Consider the following 20,495-nt stretch of genomic DNA (forward strand, 5'->3'; position numbering starts at 1 on the left):
TAGTAGTGTGTTAAACTGCCGGTTATGGTAAGGGGCGGGACATTTCCCAAACACACTCGAAGCGCTCGACCAATCACAACACACTTCTCCAGCCGACCAATCAGAGCACAGTGTGCTTTTCAGAAGGAGGGGCTTCATAGAGACAGGAAGTAAACAGAGCGTTACTGACAGACTGGGAAGAGAGGAGCCGCAACAATGGAGAATATGAGGAGAATAATGTATTTTTGAACATTCAAGCATGAAATAAAGCAGTTTTTAATACTTTCACATCAAAAGTTCATTGTCACACACAACCTATTTTCAACCACATCTTGTTTTCAAACTAAAAAGCTTTCGTCAGATGCCTTTCAATCATAATTCAGATCACTCCATATATCGTCCTCTGTGGTCTGGGCTTCATCAGATCTAGAACGGTCTGTTTCTGGAGCGCGTGTTGATGATTCCCAGCACTGAGAAAGCACTGGCCGCTGCCGTCACCAGACTGATGGCGCCGATCGCCCGTGACGCCTGTCAACATAGACAATCACACAATATCACATAAACAGCCTCGTTCCCAATCAGAACAACAAATTATTGTTTTATTAATACAGTGATGTGCGTCTCGACTAATTACCATATTCATCTATCATGTATTTACATGGTACTTGACAGCATTTTTGGCATCAGGCATTTCCCGAAATCAGCAGCATTTTTGGTTGGAGCACCCATGATGCTTCAAAATGCATCCTAGGTAGGGAAAATGTGCCAAAATGCCATATCAAAGTGCACATTTTTGCATGATGCTGACTGAATACCTATGGAAGCTTGTTTCCGCCACACAATGACAAATAAAAAAAGGTAATTGCGACTTTATATCTCAATTCTGACTTTTTATCTCACAATTCCAACTTTTTTATTCCAATTTCAAATTGTGTGTTATAAAATCAGAATTGAGATATAAAGTCACAATTGCGTGTTATAAAATCAGAATTGAGATATAAAGTCGCAATTGCGTGTTATAAAGTCAGAATTGAGATATAAAGTCACAATTGTGAGTTACAAAATCAGAATTGAGATATAAAGTCGCAATTGTGAGTTACAAAATCAGAATTGAGATATAAAGTCGCAATTGCGTGTTATAAAGTCAGAATTGAGATATAAAGTCACAATTGTGTGTTATAAAGTCAGAATTGAGATATAAAGTCACAATTGTGAGTTACAAAATCAGAATTGAGATATAAAGTCGCAATTGCGTGTTACAAAATCAGAATTGAGATATAAAGTCGCAATTGCGTGTTATAAAGTCAGAATTGAGATATAAAGTCACAATTGTGAGTTACAAAATCAGAATTGAGATATAAAGTCACAATTGTGTGTTACAAAATCAGAATTGAGATATAAAGTCGCAATTGCGTGTTATAAAGTCAGAATTGAGATATAAAGTCACAATTGTGAGTTACAAAATCAGAATTGAGATATAAAGTCACAATTGTGAGTTACAAAATCAGAATTGAGATATAAAGTCGCAATTGCGTGTTGCAAAATCAGAATTGAGATATAAAGTCGCAATTGCGTGTTATAAAATCAGAATTGAGATATAAAGTCGCAATTGTGTGTTATAAAGTCAGAATTGAGATATAAAGTCGCAATTGTGAGTTACAAAATCAGAATTGAGATATAAAGTCGCAATTGTGTGTTACAAAATCAGAATTGAGATATAAAGTCGCAATTGTGTGTTATAAAGTCAGAATTGAGATATAAAGTCGCAATTGTGAGTTACAAAATCAGAATTGAGATATAAAGTCGCAATTGTGAGTTACAAAATCAGAATTGAGATATAAAGTCGCAATTGTGTGTTATAAAGTCAGAATTGAGATATAAAGTCGCAATTGTGAGTTACAAAATCAGAATTGAGATATAAAGTCGCAATTGTGTGTTATAAAGTCAGAATTGAGATATAAAGTCGCAATTGTGTGTTATAAAGTCAGAATTGAGATATAAAGTCGCAATTGTGAGTTACAAAATCAGAATTGAGATATAAAGTCGCAATTGTGTGTTATAAAGTCAGAATTGAGATATAAAGTCGCAATTGTGTGTTATAAAGTCAGAATTGAGATATAAAGTCGCAATTGCCAGTTACAAAATCAGAATTGAGATATAAAGTCGCAATTGTGTGTTATAAAGTCAGAATTGAGATATAAAGTCGCAATTGTGAGTTACAAAATCAGAATTGAGATATAAAGTCGCAATTGTGTGTTATAAAGTCAGAATTGAGATATAAAGTCGCAATTGCGAGTTACAAAATCAGAATTGAGATATAAAGTCGCAATTGTGTGTTATAAAGTCAGAATTGAGATATAAAGTCGCAATTGCGAGTTACAAAATCAGAATTGAGATATAAAGTCGCAATTGTGTGTTATAAAATCAGAATTGAGATATAAAGTCGCAATTGCCAGTTACAAAATCAGAATTGAGATATAAAGTCGCAATTGTGTGTTATAAAGTCAGAATTGAGATATAAAGTCGCAATTGCGAGTTACAAAATCAGAATTGAGATATAAAGTCGCAATTGTGTGTTATAAAGTCAGAATTGAGATATAAAGTCGCAATTTTCTGTTATAAAGTCAGAATTGAGATATAAAGTCGCAATTGCGAGTTACAAAATCAGAATTGAGATATAAAGTCGCAATTGCGTGTTATAAAGTCAGAATTGTGTGATATAAAGTCGCAATTGTGTGTTATAAAGTCAGAATTGTGTGATATAAAGTCGCAATTGCGAGTTATAAAGTCAGAATTGTGTGATATAAAGTCGCAATTGCGTGTTATAAAGTCAGAATTGTGTGATATAAAGTCGCAATTGTGTGTTATAAAGTCAGAATTGTGTGATATAAAGTCGCAATTGCGTGTTATAAAGTCAGAATTGTGTGATATAAAGTCGCAATTGTGTGTTATAAAGTCAGAATTGAGATATAAAGTCGCAATTGCGTGTTATAAAGTCAGAATTGTATGATATAAAGTCGCAATTGCGTGTTATAAAGTCAGAATTGTGCGATATAAAGTCGCAATTGTGTGTTATAAAGTCAGAATTGAGATATAAAGTCGCAATTGCGTGTTATAAAGTCAGAATTGTGTGATATAAAGTCGCAATTGTGTGTTATAAAGTCAGAATTGTGTGATATAAAGTCGCAATTGCGAGTTATAAAGTCAGAATTGAGATATAAAGTCGCAATTGTGTGTTATAAAGTCAGAATTGAGATATAAAGTCGCAATTGCGTGTTATAAAGTCAGAATTGTGTGATATAAAGTCGCAATTGCGTGTTATAAAGTCAGAATTGTGTGATATAAAGTCGCAATTGTGTGTTATAAAGTCAGAATTGCGTGATATAAAGTCAATTGTGTAAAGTCAGAATTGTGAGGTATAAAGTCAGAATTGTGTAAAGTCAGAATTGCGAGATATAAAGTCAGGATTGTGTGATATAAAGTCGCAATTGTGTAAAGTCAGAATTGTAAGGTATAAATGCACAATTGCGAGAAATAAACTCGAAATTCTGACATTTTCCTCAGAATTGCATGTTTATATCACGCAATTCTGACTTTATAACAGGCAATTGTGAGATAAAAAGTTGCAATTATCTTTCAAAATGTTTAATTTTGTGGCGGAAACAAGCTTCCATAAATACCAAATTCCTGGAACATGGTAATAATGTGGTGCTTGTGGTTAGTCTGACCTGTTCAGACACGCCCTCGCCGTAGCGAAGGAGAGTGACGAAGTGTTCACAGTTGCTGCCCAGCAGGTCATATGACACCTCCTGTCCAATGAGGAGCTGAGCTCGCTGGATGATCTCAGAGACGGGCAGCGGCGTGTGATTGTCATCATATTTATTGTTGATCCTGTATGAATCTGCTCCCACAACCTCCTTTAACAGCTGCATGCGGACCACGGCCTTACGACTGAACACTGACTTCACACTCGACATGGCAGCGGCTTGACCCTCGTCTGACGGGAGGAACACACGTTTAAAGACAAAATTTCATGCATTTGGACACAGTTTTAACATAAAGGAATAAACTTAACGTGATGCAAATTTGTCAATCATACATAAATGAAACCGTTTTTGTAATAGTACTAATAAACTGTTTTAAGGTTTATTTATTTATGATCAATAAATCCAATTTGAATACTGAATATTGCTTGTTACTCATAGCTAGCCATGTTTTCATATTTTGTAACTGATTTATGCTGATTCTAATCAATTTCAATGAATGCATTTTGAAAATATGATTATTCTGTGATAAAACTCCAGCTCTTAATGTTGTTTATGTGTCTATGTGGTGTTTTTAATCTGCTTTAAGACAAAGCATGTGTAAGTTCATAAGTCGACACCATTGCTGAGTATTTCCTCCTTAAAACTGCAGTGAACCAAAGACAGTCTCAAAAACACGCTTTGAAATCGCTGGTGTTTCTGACGTCACAAACTACCTTGTAACCAATCAGATCAACGTGTGATCGTTAACCAGTGGATCTCTGAGCTGAGCGAGTGGAGGCGGGGCTCATTTGCATATTCATAGAACCGCGCATGCTAAATGAGGCAAGGGTGTCGAGTTACATTCAAGATATTTTAAGACATTTTTTCAAGATAAAATTTTTTATTATGGTGATCAAAGATGAGTTTTAAAGGATCAAATTATTGACTACAGGGGGACTTGGAAAAAATCAAATAGATGCAAATATAGTTAATAATAAACTATGCCATTATAATGACCCATTTCATTCATGTATACGACTGACAGATATGCGTCATATTAAGTTTATTAAACTGTTGGTAACACTTAACAATAAGGTCTCATTAGTTAACATTGGCTAATGCATTATTAACTAACATTAACTAACAACGAGAAATATGTTAGTTACAGTATTTATTAATCTGTTAATGACAGTTCATAAACAAATATGACTGCTCATTGTTAGTTCATGGTTGTTAAATAATAGATACTGATACAACTTTTGATTTTAATTATGTATTAGTAACTGTTCATGTTAGGTAATGAAGTTAACTAATGTAACCTTGCTGTAAAGTGTTACTAAATCTGTTTAATCCAAATTAATGGAGATTTTATATGCCATTCAGATCTATAAATCTTAAATTTAGGCCTAAATATTATTTTGAGGTCATCTTTGAGCCACTGACCGACAGGAGTGAGGTTGATGATGTAACCGTCTCCCAGGTAAAGAGCCCAGTGCTGATAGGCTGGTCTGAAGATCTCGATGAGGTCACCAGGCTGGGGTTCCTCGTTCGACTGATAATTATCAGGTTCACTGGAGGCCATCTGAAGCAAACAGAGACATATTAGAAAACTCACAGTCAGAAGATAGTATAATAATGACATAGGACTTTACTTTCAGACGTTTGTATTTTATGCGTACTGTTTCTTTAACAATAACAGACCTTTTTTTTTTATGTGATACATTTTTTTTATTTTTTATTATTGCTTGAACAACAATTACATAACAAGAACAAATAATTAAAATAAATAAATAAAAATATATAAAAATGCCAGGGTTAAGGATACAAAAATAAAAAATACAAAAAAGAAAACAAAACTAAATAATAGACCAAACAAACAGTAAAAAGGCTTTGACATTTCACAAAATCTTAAATGTATTCAACAAATGAATGGTTTTAACAGCTTTTTTGTTTGTACTGTCCTTAATGGAAACCATATAATGTTCTAATTCTTTCAATACCACAGAAAAAAGAGGTTTCTGATTACTAAATTTACACCGATGAATATGAAACTTAACAAATATAATCACAAGATTAATAATGTACGCTTCATTTTCCAGACTCTTTAACAATAACAGACCTACATTTGATTATTGACGTTTTCCATTTAGTAGATTGTTGGCTTTAATTTTTTTCCAAGAAGCTTCTTTAATCCGCAGATTAAAAGAAAAACTCAGATAATTGTGATCTTTCACCATTAAAGGCCCTCTCACGATTTATAAATGTATTATCATCCACACATCAGCGCACAATATCGCTCTGTTTATCATAAGCGCTGCAGTTTTGTCGTCTGTCGCTTTAAATGCTCGAGCGCTTTAAAGCAGGATGGATTCTGATTGGCTGTCAGTGTTTTTATCGTTAATCAGCTGTAAAAACGTCTGAAAGTGATTCCATTGATATTGTTTCTCTGTGCGGTATCGTTATAGTCTTGATGTGGACTCTGCTATGTAAGCTTATTACATGGCTACCTACCAAATAAATCAATAATTTGACACAAATTATTGATTTAAAAAGGAGTTTATTGATTTAAAAACGATTGTATTGCATTCTGCGGTGTGTTATTTCTTGATAACAGACGCTGCTAAGTATAACACACCGTTGCCATGAAAAACAGAGCGTTGCTATGGACGCAGGATTCTAACCGTAGAGACGGAACGGACTATTTTCTTTAGCGGAAGCAATACAATCGTTTTTAAATCGATAAACTCCTTTTTAAATCAATATTTTGTGTCAAATTATTGATTTATTTGGTAGGTAGCCATGTAATAAGCGGGATAATGTAGAGCGAGGCGGTTGTTATAGTGAATACACCCCCGACAGGCTGAAGCGTCGGGGTCCTGATCCGCCTGTCGGGGTTGTATTCACTATAACAACCGCCTCGCTCTACATTATCCCTTACATATATATAAAATTTTTTAGAAGAACTATATCTTTATCGTCATCGTCCTTGGTGTGAATGGTCTGTGGGAAAACGTAACAATGTCCACTCTCGCGTCAACACAACACGCGTGCGTCGATATCGCGTTGGAGATTAATATTTTGTAAGTGGTAAATTATGCTTGTTTGTTTTTTGCCAAGAGCGTCGCTTCATAAAATTGAGGTTAAACCACTGGAGTGGGTTACTTTCCATGGATCCATTAATGGTGTCTTTACTATCTTTTTTGAAAGTGGTAGTTGCGTAGACTGTCAATGGAGGGACAGAAAGCTCTCAGATTCCTACTTCATTAGTGTTCTGAAGATGAACGAAAGTCTTACAGGTGTGGAACGACATGAGGGTGAGTAATTACTGACAGGATGTTCATTTTTGGGTGAACTAGGCCTATCCATTTAGGTCAAACGTTGACTCTAATATTTTCAGAATCACTAATATAATTCTGTTGTATTTTTAGCTTGTCTGTCGAATCCTGAATCATCATTTTAGACACTTACTTGGTTAGTATAGTACTGTATAGTACTATATACTTGACCATTATTTTTCCACAACGCTGCTCAACGCATTTTAAAGTACACTGTTCAAATTTTTTGTGTGAAATTACAGTATATTCCAGATTAATAATTGCATTACTTTCACAGTAATTCCACAGTACGACTTCTGTTGTCTTTGACTAACTTAAAAATCAGCCAATTTGCTTATTTGACTTCAAAACAATTACAGTGGGAAACAAGATAATTCCTTACAATGGCATTTCTCATCATGTGAATTCACAGTAAAACAAGAGCAGTATTACTGATGTCAGCTTCATTTTGCTGTTGATTAACAGTAATTTGTAAGACAATGACCCAGCATTCATTAATTTCACTGTAAATTTCCGACTACAGTAATTTATTGTAAAATAATACTCTTTAATCCTGTAAATTCCTAGTCATTTTTTTTCTTGTTTGCTCACATTAACAGTTCTTCTATGTGGATTATCCATCATCCCAAAGCATAATTCTGCACTTTCTGAGGGAAAAATAAAAAGGGATCATCAGACAACACTGAAATCAATACTAATATAACATTTCTGAACATGTTTAACGTTTCTGAGCGTGTAAAGTGAGCTGTGATGTGAAAACAGCCAGAGAATGCTGGAGTAACACAAGACAATGAAAAGGGTCACCGTTACACAAACACACGTAAACACAAGCTCTTACAACACTCACAATGGCATGCAAATAATAGAGAAACAAGTGGAAAAGAGGCATGAAACATTTCAGTGTTTATCAGCTGGACAGAAATATAATTAACATTTGCATCCTAATCATATTATTGGACTATTCCTTAAAACTAATGAATATATAATAGATTTCATTTTAATCTCAAATATACTCAGGAACGGTTTTATTGTCCAGCATATTACTCAAGAACTGAGTTAATAAAGTCAGAACCGGCTGTTATACTTACTTATTAGCAGATTTCATCATCAGATCAGAATGATTTCAACACTCCATCGGATATATCCGTGTGATCCCAGAGAAACAAGTGTGTAACGAGAGGAGATTCCAGAGCTGTTACTGCTGCTGCTGAACGATCTGAACTCACTGAGCTTCTGCTGCGGTCACTCACGGGTCACTCTGGCATTGTGTGGCGCAGCACCTGTGGAGTCAAAATAAGGCCACAGATGTTTGCAAAAAAATAAAGTATTGAGCAAAAAACTGTTGTTTTGCCAACCAAAATAAAGAATTACAAAAGAAAAAGAAAGTATTGAGAGAGAAAAAAGTTGTTTTGCAAACCAAAATAAAGAATTGCAAAAGAAAAAGAAATTATTGAGAGAAAAAAAGTTGTTTTGCAAAAAAAAAATAAAGAATTGCAACAACAACAAAAAAAAATTGAGAGAAAAAAAGTTGTTTTGCAAACCAAAATAAAGAATTACAAAAGAAAAAGAAAGTATTGAGAGAAAAAAGTTGTTTTGCAAAAAAAATAAAGAATTGCAAAAGAAAAAGAAAGTATTGAGAGAAAAAAAAGTTGTTTTGCAAACCAAAAGAAAGAAAAAGAAAGTATTGAGAGAAAAAAATTGTTTTGCAAAAAAAAAATAAAGAATTGCAAAAGAAAAATTTAGTATCGAGAGAAAAAAAGTCAAGCTGCTGTGAGTGAGTGGAGGCGGGGCTCATTTGCATATTCATAGAACTGCGTATTCTAAATAAGACATGGGTGTCGAGTTACATTCAAGATGTTTTAAGGCATAAAGACATTTTTTTCAAGGATTTTTTTTTTAAATATGTAATTTTGGTGATCAAAGATGAGTTTTAAGGGATACAATTATTGACTACGGGTGGGATTCATGCTATCAATGTGTTAAGACATGTTAAGTCATGTTTACAATGTGTTAAAACCTGCCAATTCATGCTAACAACGTGCTAAAACATTCTAACATGCTAAATCATGTTAGCAACTTGTTAAAACATGCTAGCAAAACATGCTAATTTAAACCTATTAGCTGTATTACTGTATTTATGCCATTTGCATGTTTGTATTTTTATAATCTGTTTACTTTGTGTTGTAGCTCTTTGGACATGAGAAAGGCGTGTTATAAATAAAATGTATTATTATTATTAATGTGAATTTCTGAACTAATAAGAATTCGGTTTGTTTTTAAAGGCCCACTGAATTTCCACTGAAACAGGAAGACAGGGCGGGACATATTGAACAGCTCCTCCCCTTTTTGAAAACAGCCAATAGCGTTTCGTTTATATCACAGCTCCACAGTTTCCTCCTAATCTCTAACCGTTTCTCCTCCTAATCTCCTCCATATCGTTTTAAAATATATGTTTAAAATATAGGAGACTAAATATTTATAGAAATATATATATAAAATAAAATAAATATATAACTATATATATATATAATTTAATATATAAATATATAAAATATATTTTAGTATGAATATAATATATTCATACTAAAAGCCAAAAAACTTCCATTTTGATTTCATGGGGACTTTAAATCAGTCAGATTTGACCAGAAGTGCCTTCACTCTCCAGCAGGTGTCAGCAGTGACACTGCGCATGTCTTCTCTCCTCCTCTAAACGTTTAATTTGTAAAATGACAACCAAAATCTTCGCTTCTGTTTAGCTTGTATATCCAAAAATCCCAATCAGTTTGTGTATGTCTAACAAATGAAGATGTGTTTTACAGAATTATTCGATCTCGCGACACCAGCCAGTCTCTAGTCAACCTGCATTCCATTCTCGCGAGAGTAGAGGATTGTTTCGATGCATGAGGGTGAGTCCCCTCATTCTCGCGAGACTCTTCCCCTTCGTTCAATACCCCCCGTTGTAAATCTCGCGATAGTGTGAGCGGAAGATGGCAGATGGCTCTTCCTCGTAGGGTGTGTGAGTGTGTGTCGTTTGTTTACTGTTAGATGCGTCGCCCCGGTGCGTGTTTCATTCCCGTCCGTCTCCGTTGAGTCACCGGACAGTGTTCATGTTGTGCGGGCTGCTGTTTTCCACCGCTCATCTGTGTAAATATGACGGGAGAGAAGATCCGCTCGGTGCGCAAAGAGCGCAAGGCGGGTTTGGATCTGCTGGAGCCGGACGAGGAACCGGCGGCCACCGGGCCGATAAAAGCCAACCGAGGCAGCAAGATCTTCAGCGGCAGCAACCACAAGATCACCCGATCCAGTTCTCAGCAGAACCAGAACCACGGGGACACTGACAGCGCGTACCCCGTGCATGAGTGTGTGTTCAGGGGAGACGTGAGGAGGCTGTCATCGCTCATCCGAACTCAGAACATCGCGCAGAAAGACGTGCACGGTGAGACGTGACCTACACACACGACAATAAACAAACTATTCGGTCATAATTATCCAGAATCATGCTGATCTAGAACCTCAGGGACTCAAAAACATGGTGATCGAGAATCATAATAACCAGAATCATGATAATCTAGAACCTCAGGGACTCAAAAACATGGTGATCGAGAATCATGCTGATCTAGAACCTCAGGGACTCAAAAACATGGTGATCGAGAATCATAATAATCCAGAATCATGCTGATCTAGAACCTCAGGGACTCAAAAACATGGTGATCGAGAATCATAATAATCCAGAATCATGCTGATCTAGAACCTCAGGGACTCAAAAACATGGTGATCGAGAATCATAATAATCCAGAATCATGATAATCTAGAACCCCAGGGACTCAAAAACATGGTGATCGAGAATCATGCTGATCTAGAACCTCAGGGACTCAAAAACATGGTGACCGAGAGTCATGCTGATCTAGAACCTCAGGGACTCAAAAACATGGTGATCGAGAATCATGCTGATCTAGAACCTCAGGGACTCAAAAACATGGTGACCGAGAGTCATGCTGATCTAGAACCTCAGGGACTCAAAAACATGGTGACCGAGAGTCATGCTGATCTAGAACCTCAGGGACTCAAAAACATGGTGATCGAGAATCATAATAATCCAGAATCATGCTGATTTAGAACCTCAGGGACTCAAAAACATGGTGATCGAGAATCATGCTGATCTAGAACCTATGGGACTCAAAAACATGGTGTTAGAGAATCATAATAATCCAGAATCTTGCTGATCTAGAACCTCAGGGACTCAAAAACATGGTGATCGAGAATCATGCTGATCTAGAACCTCAGGGACTCAAAAACATGGTGACCGAGAGTCATAATAATCCAGAATTATGCTGATCTAGAACATCAGGGACTCAAAAACATGGTGATCGAAAATCATAATAATTCAGAATCATGCTGATCTAGAACCTCAGGGACTCAAAAACATGGTGATCGAAAATCATAATAATCCAGAATCATGCTGATCTAGAACCTCAGGGACTCAAAAACATGGTGATCGAAAATCATAATAATCCAGAATCATGCTGATCTAGAACCTCAGGGACTCAAAAACATGGTGATCGAAAATCATAATAATCCAGAACCATAATGATGTAAAACTGTTATTATTCATAGCCATAATGAATGATCATGATGATCTAGAGCTATAATGCATCAAAAACATGGTGAGCAAGAACAATAAGAAATCAGAACTATAATGATCTAGAACTGTTATTATTCATAGCCATAATGATGATCTAGAACTATAATGCGTCAAAAGCATGGTGATCGAGAACCATAATTTTATTGACATTAAATAAATGTTAAATTACTTAAAATATAGTTGCCTAGGCAACATTTCCCATTTTCAATTACGTTATTTTTGAAGTACTAAAATAAATAAAATTAATAACTATATAGACATTTAAAAAACTAAATTAATCACTTGACAAAATTATGAAACTAAAATGAAAGTATAATTATAAAATCTATTTCAAACTATAAATAAAAACGTATCAATCTCGGTGATGATAAAACAACACTGATATACATCAGCACGTGCTCCTGAAGGTTGATCTGATGTCATTTCCTGCTGAGCGGTTGATTGGTCGTTGGGCTTGTCCTGATTGTGAATGACTGAATGACTCAGTTTGGTCTTGTCTTGCAGGAAACACTCCTCTTCATCTGGCGGTTATGATGGGTCATAAAGGTGAGTAAGGCTCAGTGTTTGATAGGGATCCTCATACTGTTCTCTGATTGGGTGTTTCCCAGCATGCAGTGCAGTATTTTGATGTTAAATATGACACAACAACCGCAGTAATGTATGAAATCAGACAGGTCTCAATGGGTGTCTCCCATTAAAACATCAAACAGTCAATCAATATATTTTTACATAAAGAAAATGAAGCATGTTTTAGGACTATTTAGTTTAATTGTGATTGTTGAACACACTTTCACATCGAATTTATGCATCCATATGTTGCTGTTGTTGTTTTTAACTACTATAATTTTTATTTGTGAGTAGGTTTAAGAATCATAATGCATCATATGCCCTGAAATATCCTGCTGAATTTGTCTGTATTTTACTGGACTTCATGAAGTTGATGTTCTCTTTAAAGAATGCTGTGAGTGTGAGTGTGAGTGTGTGTGTGTTTCGCCTGAGCTTGTGAACGCAGGCGGTGTGAAATATTAATGCACGGCTCCCCTGAGTTGACGACTGTACACTCTAATTTCATTAATATACTACAAGCTTATTAATAATTCAAGTGGGTTATTCTCACCGGTGTCACTGTAAAGGAAGGCGGCGCTCGCTGATGTAGATGTTCCGTCTGAACACGGTCCGGGTTTGTTCTGTTCGGGTCACTCTCTCGTGTGCTGAGAACAAGACACAGTGTGTGTGTGTGTGTGTGTGTGTGTGTGTCTCGACCCGTCCTGAGTCGCGGTGTGTGTGTCTGGACTACAGTAGCGTTGCACGGCCATCCAATCAATCACACCCATCCATCTTTAACTATGATAATATATTTAATTCATTCAAACCAATAGTGCTTATTATACAACCCAAAATATTTGCAACAAGTATTTAAATGAAAGCAATAATGATGATAATTATAAAAATCAAATATAAATCTGTAAATAATCCCTTAGCAGAAACAAATGAAAATACATAAGAAAACTGATAATTGATAATTATGCATTTATCACACACACACACACACACACACACACACACACACACACAAAAAAACATTAACACAACAGTATTAGTGGACCTACGTTTACATTTATTTATTTATGCATTTGGCTCTGGGGTTTTCAATTTTTTTGAATATTTTCGATTTTATTTATTTGACTTCTTTATTTTAATCAAATTTATTCATTTAAATCATGTTTTTGTATATTTACATCAAATCGTATTTATAAAAAAAAAAAATACAAATACAATTTTATTTCGATCTTTTAGAATCTTTTAGATTTTATTTATTTGAATTTTATTTATTTTAATCAAATTTAGTTTTGTATATTTACATCAAATTGTATTTATTTTAGTCAATTTATTACTGTATTATTTATTTTAATCAAATGTTTTTTGTCTATTTATTTAAATAAAATTTTGTTTATTTTTTTAAAATCAAATGATCTATTTAAATCAGTTTGTATTGATTTATTTGATCTCAGTGCTGTTTTTAGAACATCTCTTGTCTATAACACACACCTAATGCTCAAAAACAGGAACAAAACAAATCTTTTTTTATTTTAATCAATTTGTTTTAAATTATATTTTATTTATTTCGTATCTATTACGTTATGTCATTGTATGTGTTTCTACAAATTTATTTAATTAATGATAATGTATTTGTAATTTATTTTAGTCAAATTCATTTATTTATCCATTTATTTAAATCATATTAATGAATTAATCAATTTAATTTTTTAAATTTTTTTTAATCAAAAATATTAGTTAGTTATGCGATTATTTGAGTCAGTGTGTAGAGTAGATCACTGATCTGATCTTCACATTACGATTCTCTTCATCGACTCAAACACTTTATGCTTGAATTTCTAAATAAAGCCGAACTCGTTCTGCGTGAGCAGAAGTGTGTTGAGCCGAATGTGCGAAGCAGCATTTCTAGCAGAGAGAAGGACATTGTTCAGCACTAACAGGGCAGTGTGTGTGTGTGTGTGTGTGTGTGTGTGTGTGTGTGTGTGTGTGTGTGTGTGGGGCGCGCTTCATGTGCGCTCAGTTGTAGAAGGTCACAAAACACTTTGGCACTGATACAAACCTGCTGCCCGTCAGTGTGTTTCTCTCAGCGGCTACAGCGAGCCAGAGCAGTGTGTGTGTGTGTGTGTGTGTGTGATGGGTAGGGTTAGTGTAAGAGGACAGAATATACAGTTTGTACAGTATAAACACCATTACGTCTATGGAGAGTCCCCACAAAGATAGCAAAACAAACAGCTGTTAGTTTGTTTGTGTGTGTGTGTGTGTGTGTGTGTGTGTGTGTGTGTGTGTGTGTGTGTGTGATGGGTAGGGTTAGTGTGTGTGTGTGTGTGTGTGTGTGTGTGATGGGTAGGGTTAGTGTAAGAGGACAGAATATACAGTTTGTACAGTATAAACACCATTACGTCTATGGAGAGTCCCCACAAAGATAGCAAAACAAACAGCTGTTAGTTTGTTTGTGTGTGTGTGTGTGTGTGTGTGTGTGTGTGTGTGTAAATATGCACAGTATGTGAGTTTTCCGTATTCATGAAAACCCAAAGGACCGATGATGACGTGTGACGATACACACACGGCTATGACATGCGTCAGCATTATACAGTGAGCTGATGTTGGAGTATCTGAGCTTCTCCAGAGATCTGCGGATCAGAGTGTGTGTGTGTGTGTGTGTGTGTGTGTGTGTGTGTGTGTGTGTGTGTGTGTGTGTGTGTGTGTGTGTGATGGGTAGGTGTAGTGTCTGAGCTTCTCCAGAGATCTCGGATCAGTTCCTCTGAGGCTCCACAGAAGAAGAGCGATGTTAAATTAAGCTTCTGAACCTCCTTTCATGATTATATCGGGATCTTTCAGTGGAACGCTTCCCTCTCTGTGCTGCTTTCATTTCAGCGGCGGACAGTCTCTGTGTTTCACTCGCCTAGACACTGCTCACACTGCTCACACTGCTCACACTGCTCACGCTGGAACACTGCTCACGCTGGAACACATCATAACTCATCATAACACATCAGAGAAAGTGTTAGTTATTGTAGAGAAAGATGCATAAACTATATTTGACAGACAGAAGTTGGAATCTCTTGAACAGTGTGTGTGTGTGTGTGTGTGTGTGTGAGTGAGAGTTGGTAAGTGTGAGTGTTTGTGTGTGTGTGAGTGTTTGTGTGTGTGTGTGAGTGTTTGTGTGTGTGTGAGAGTTGGTAAGTGTGTGTGAGTGTTTGTGTTTGTGTGTGTGTGTGAGAGAGAGAGGAGTGAGTGTGTTGTGTGTTTGAGTGTGTGTGTGTGTGTGTGAGAGAGAGGAGTGACTGTGAGTGTGTGTGTGTGTGTGTGTGTGTGTGTGTGTGTGTGTGTGTGTGTGTGTGTGTGTGTGTGTGTGTGTCTGTCTGTCTGAGAGGGTGTGTGTGAGTGTTTGTATGAGTGTGTGTGTCTGTGTGTGAGAGAGAGAGAGAGAGAGAGGAGTGAGTGTGTGGGTGTGTGTCTGAGAGTGTGAGTGAGTGAGTGAGTGTATGTGTGTTTGTTTGTGTTTGTCTGAGAGTGTGTGTTTGTCTGAGAGTGAGAGAGTGTGTGTGTGTGTGTGTGTGTGTGTGTGTCTGAGTGTGTGTGTGAGAGAGAGAGAGTGAACACAATCAAAGGCAATTATAATGTCAAAGCAAATACTATCAGATAAAGAAATACAGTAATAAAAAGAAAGATAAGTTGATTTCCATCTCTATAAATCATTCAAAGATTCATTTAAGGCTTTACGATGAATGATTCATAGTGAGATCCAGTGTTCAGTGTCTGAGCAGAAGTGAAAGGAAGTCTCTCTCTCTCTCTCTCCTCCAGAATGTGCTCATCTCCTGCTGGCCCACAATGCACCAGTGAAGGTGAAGAACGCTCAGGGATGGAGTCCGCTCGCCGAGGCCATCAGCTACGGGGACCGCCAGATGAGTACGCCACCGCATTTTAGTACTTCAACTTAAACAAAATAATAATGAGAAATGTTGCCCTGGCAAGGTTTTTATATTTTATTTTATTTAAGTTAGTTATTTTTGTTTCAGGTAATGGAACATAAAACTTTTTTTTTATGATTTAGTTTTAGATGATAATGATTAGAGCCCGACCGATATGGATTTTTGGGCGCCGATGCCGATACCGATAAAAAAAAGCCAGATACCGATATATCGGCCGATATTATTTATGTGTATATTATAATACAGTAGCAATATTATTTATGTGTATTATAGTACAGTAAGTTTGGACACACTTTCCAATTGGTGTGTACAAACTTTTGATGGGTACTGTAGGCCTATATAGAATACACAGTATAAACAGAATAAATACAGTATATAAATGTTTTGCAATGATAACTCAAATGTGGTGATTAAACACTTGTGTGACAAAGATATGTAATGGAGGCAGGGTGAATGATAGAATGAGAATTTGAGCTGTAACCAAACTAGTTTGCATTGCATTTTATATTATATTATATTATAAATACTCTTCTATTTTTAATCTTAATTTCTCTAATATCTACCAGTGGAGGAAGAGCTCAGATCTTTTTAGTCAAGTAAAATTAATAATATCATAATGAAAACGTTTATAATTACATGTGTACAGTAGTTTAATACTATTTTAAATAAGTAGTAAGCAAAATGTACTTCGAATATTCATTCGGTGGGTTGGTATTCGATTTGAAAATTTGACATTCGAATATTTGTTGTTGTCCCCCATCTGGGATCCCCCGCGAAACGGTTCTCATTCGCGCTTGAATAAGGCCGGCGACACACTGACTGCGTGGCATGGCCGTTTTTATTTCGGCTCCCATGTTAACAGGTTGGAGTTTGCACACTGCCTGCGTGAGACACGCGTCTCTCAGGCGCGGCTCGAGCCACGCGGAAAACGCATGCATGCTAGAAACAGAACCGACGCGCAAGTGTTCCAGCAACGGGAGTCTTCTCTGGCAAGAGCGCAGAACAGCGGAGTTTGTGTGGAGGAAGTGCATGTCTGAGCTTGTGTTTTGGATTAAGCTGTGTTGCTTTGACATTGTGGAAAATAGAATAATAGAAACAAAATGTATTAGCCTTTTTACCCGTTATTATCAATCTAAATTAATCTCGTTTTTTAATTTAACTTAATTTCGTTTCTTTATTTAAAGGTGCATTGCGCAGCTTTTCATGTTAAAAATACCCGTTTTCTAACCCATACATGCTTAAACAATTGCCTGATGGGCTGACTGAGCCCTTCTCTGATCACTGCGATTGCCTCTATAATCCTGTACAGTAAAATAAATAAGAGGGATTCGGGTCGGAATCTGAGACTGGGCGTGACGTCATGCGCGTTCACGGCACGCTCATATGTCTGGCAGGTTTGTGTATGCGCCGACGCCGCCATTCTCCGTAGAAAATGGATTCTAAGAGACCGGCTTGTAGTTCATTTCAAACACCAACGCAAACTCCACGTCAGATAAAAAAAAAAAAGAGAACTTTTGTCTAGTGCAACCAAAAGGTCCAAATTGGAGTCAGACAGGCGTCGGGGTAAGACGAGAGTAAACATAGGGAAGGCTTTCAACAAATGGAGAGATCTCCGGTCTGCTCTAGGGCTCAAACGGGATCCTCAGTTGGCTTTTTTCTTGATAAAAAGGTAAGATATATCCCATTCTCTAATGTCTGATACGGCCAATAATGACAAATGACGATCCATAAAATGTGTAATGCTTTAGCGTAAGCTAGATAAATGTACAATCGGAATAGGTTTTACTAACTTACCATTGTCAGTGATCAGGTTCAGAATGATTGTGATATAAAATGCTGATATATAAGTTAGATACTTAGACACAAATTTTGAGCAAATTACTGCTTAATTACGATGTATTGCTATTGGAATATGCTACTTAGCTGATCAATAAAACAGGCTAAACCCCCGCAAATCTTCGGCGGATTAGCCTGTTTGGCTTTTATGGTAACGTCATAGTGCCACTTGATTGTTTATTACCTTGAGACATTTGGGTGTACTTTGTTGACCGACTGTGTATGGTATGGTATCATGATTACAATTTTGAGCTTTTACAAAGTTATAACTTATATTGTTCATGAACGTGTTTCCATAATAATAGTCATAAGTGGATACAGTAAACACATAACACAGTTCAACATGGAGATAGATGGGAATAAAAAACGAAGTTTTCTACTACCCCCATTTTTTCCCTCACACATAAGTGTGTTATTTACTCAATTGCCTTTCCTTTCACATATTTTAAATTACTTGCAGATTTAAAACTTTATTACCTCTGAAGACATTATGATTGTAAACAAAAGATTTGTGCGGCTGATGCTCCTTGGGTTATGACCAGCTCGAGCTCGTGCAAGCGTGCGTGTGCGTGTGGTCCGTGAGCGTGCACACCTCTGGTTGCAGTTTCGCTTGCCGCCAGAGGGGGCGTAGTTCTGCGAAAACTCAGACTCTCGCGCAATGCACCTTTAATTTTCGTTTTTCTTTATTTAAATTTGGTTTTTCTTTGTTTGAATTCCATTTTTCTTTATTTAAATTTCGTTTAATTTCTATTTAAATTTCGTTTAATTTCTTTATTTAAATTTCGTTTAATTTCTTTATTTATATTTCGTTTTTCTTTATTTAAATTTCGTTTTTCTTTATTTAAATCTACCCTTTACTGTGTCAGTAATTTTGTTAGTCAGAAAAATATTAGACTACCTTAAAAGTATTGCTTAATTTAACAGACCTGTGTGTGTGCGTTTTATATCACTAACAGTGTCCGTTCTCGGACGCCTTCTCTGCCCGCGTGAGGTGCCACTTCCCGCTCGCGCTGTTCTGTAGTTTACTAAAAGTGTATTAATTCTGAACTTGTCGCATCTCCATCTGGCTACTTTTAATGCAAAATGGCCCTATATAAAGTGTTATAATTACATAAATTATTGGAATATTGCTTGATGTTGTAACGTAGCAGAATGAGCTTTAACACTGTGTCTACACCTGACGCGCTGTTATTTTTTTGCCACTTTTGCCAGTTCTTTGTAACAGCTTTTAGGTGCTTTATTGGCAGCGCCATCCTTACATAAATCACTGCACGCTGCATTTTTTTTTTTATATTAATTTATCGGCCGTTATAAATGCCGATACCGATAGTTAGGAAAATGCCTAATATCGGCCGATAATATCGGTCCGCCGATATATCGGTCGGGCTCTAATAATGATAATTTTCAACCGCCATCAAATAATGAAATATATATGAAATAACAGAAGCTAGAGTTGCATTCTGAACAGACGACTAATCAAAATAGAGGTTCTGATGAAATGTTAATTGCTGCTGTCTATTTAAAATGTTTAATTATTTTGAATCAATTATTTTTAAAAATCAGATTGAGTGAATGATTCAGTGACTCACTTCTAAAGACTTCACTTGTTTCATTACTGGATGAATCAGTGTTTTTGAACGAGTCTCTTGAGTGAATGATTCAGTGACTCACTCATAAAGACTTCACTTGTTTCATTACTGGATGAATCAGTGTTTTTGAACGAATCTCTTGAGTGAATGATTCAATGACTCACTCATAAAGACGTCACTTGTTTCATTACTGGATGAATCAGTGTTTTTGAACGAATCTCTTGAGTGAATGATTCAATGACTCACTCATAAAGACGTCACTTGTTTCATTACTGGATGAATCAGTGTTTTTGAACGAATCTCTTGAGTGAATGATTCAATGACTCACTCATAAAGACGTCACTTGTTTCATTACTGGATGAATCAGTGTTTTTGAACAAATCTCTTGAGTGAATGATTCAATGACTCACTCATAAAGACTTCACTTGTTTCATTACTGGATGAATCAGTGTTTTTGAACAAATCTCTTGAGTGAATGATTCAATGACTCACTCATAAAGACTTCACTTGTTTCATTACTGGATGAATCAGTGTTTTTGAACGAATCTCTTGAGTGAATGATTCAATGACTCACTCATAAAGACTTCACTTGTTTCATTACTGGATGAATATTTGAATACAAATATATGAATAACAGTCACTTGTCGCCACCTACTGGTGTAACGATGTAACTGATGCAATCTTTATCTGAAGCTTCAAGCTTCAAAAAGTGATTCGCTCTATTTTGATCTCTAGCGTAGACATCAGTGTGTATATCTGAGCTATAAACCTTTATCCAGAACTTCTGTGATAATCTGAATGATTGTAAGACAGAAATAATAATTCTGTGTGTTTAAAACACTGTTAGTGAAGCTGTTTCATATCTACACATGACAACG

At 36.1% G+C, this 20,495-nt stretch overlaps 2 protein-coding genes across 3 annotated transcripts in view; one reads left to right on the plus strand and one right to left on the minus strand.

The window, feature by feature from the left end:
• Window positions 1-204: 204 nt before the first annotated feature.
• Window positions 205-8,297, minus strand: plaat1 (phospholipase A and acyltransferase 1). Of its 2 annotated transcripts, XM_084395166.1 has the most exons (5): window positions 8,149-8,241; window positions 7,652-7,707; window positions 5,169-5,307; window positions 3,708-3,976; window positions 338-507 (listed from the first exon to the last, which is right to left on the minus strand). In XM_084395166.1, exons 2-5 carry the CDS (start codon window positions 7,682-7,684, stop codon window positions 406-408), a joined length of 543 nt encoding a protein of 180 aa, XP_084251292.1. In that variant the 5' UTR covers window positions 7,685-7,707; window positions 8,149-8,241; the 3' UTR covers window positions 338-405. The 2 variants fall into 2 exon arrangements, with proteins under 2 accessions (XP_084251293.1, XP_084251292.1); XM_084395167.1 differs by lacking the exon at window positions 7,652-7,707 and having other exon boundaries at window positions 205-507; window positions 8,149-8,297.
• A 1,731-nt stretch (window positions 8,298-10,028) lies between these two features.
• The window catches only part of ankrd13c (ankyrin repeat domain 13C), a 24,878-nt gene continuing 14,411 nt past the window's right edge, over window positions 10,029-20,495 (plus strand). The window contains exons 1-3 of the mRNA XM_084395138.1: window positions 10,029-10,496; window positions 12,207-12,248; window positions 16,065-16,169. Coding sequence (XP_084251264.1) covers window positions 10,211-10,496; window positions 12,207-12,248; window positions 16,065-16,169 — 433 coding nt within the window. The 5' untranslated portion in view covers window positions 10,029-10,210. The remainder of the gene's footprint in view (window positions 10,497-12,206; window positions 12,249-16,064; window positions 16,170-20,495) is intronic.

This window comes from Rutilus rutilus, assembly GCF_951802725.1.
Source record: "Rutilus rutilus genome assembly, chromosome: 22".
NCBI lineage: Eukaryota > Metazoa > Chordata > Actinopteri > Cypriniformes > Leuciscidae > Rutilus > Rutilus rutilus.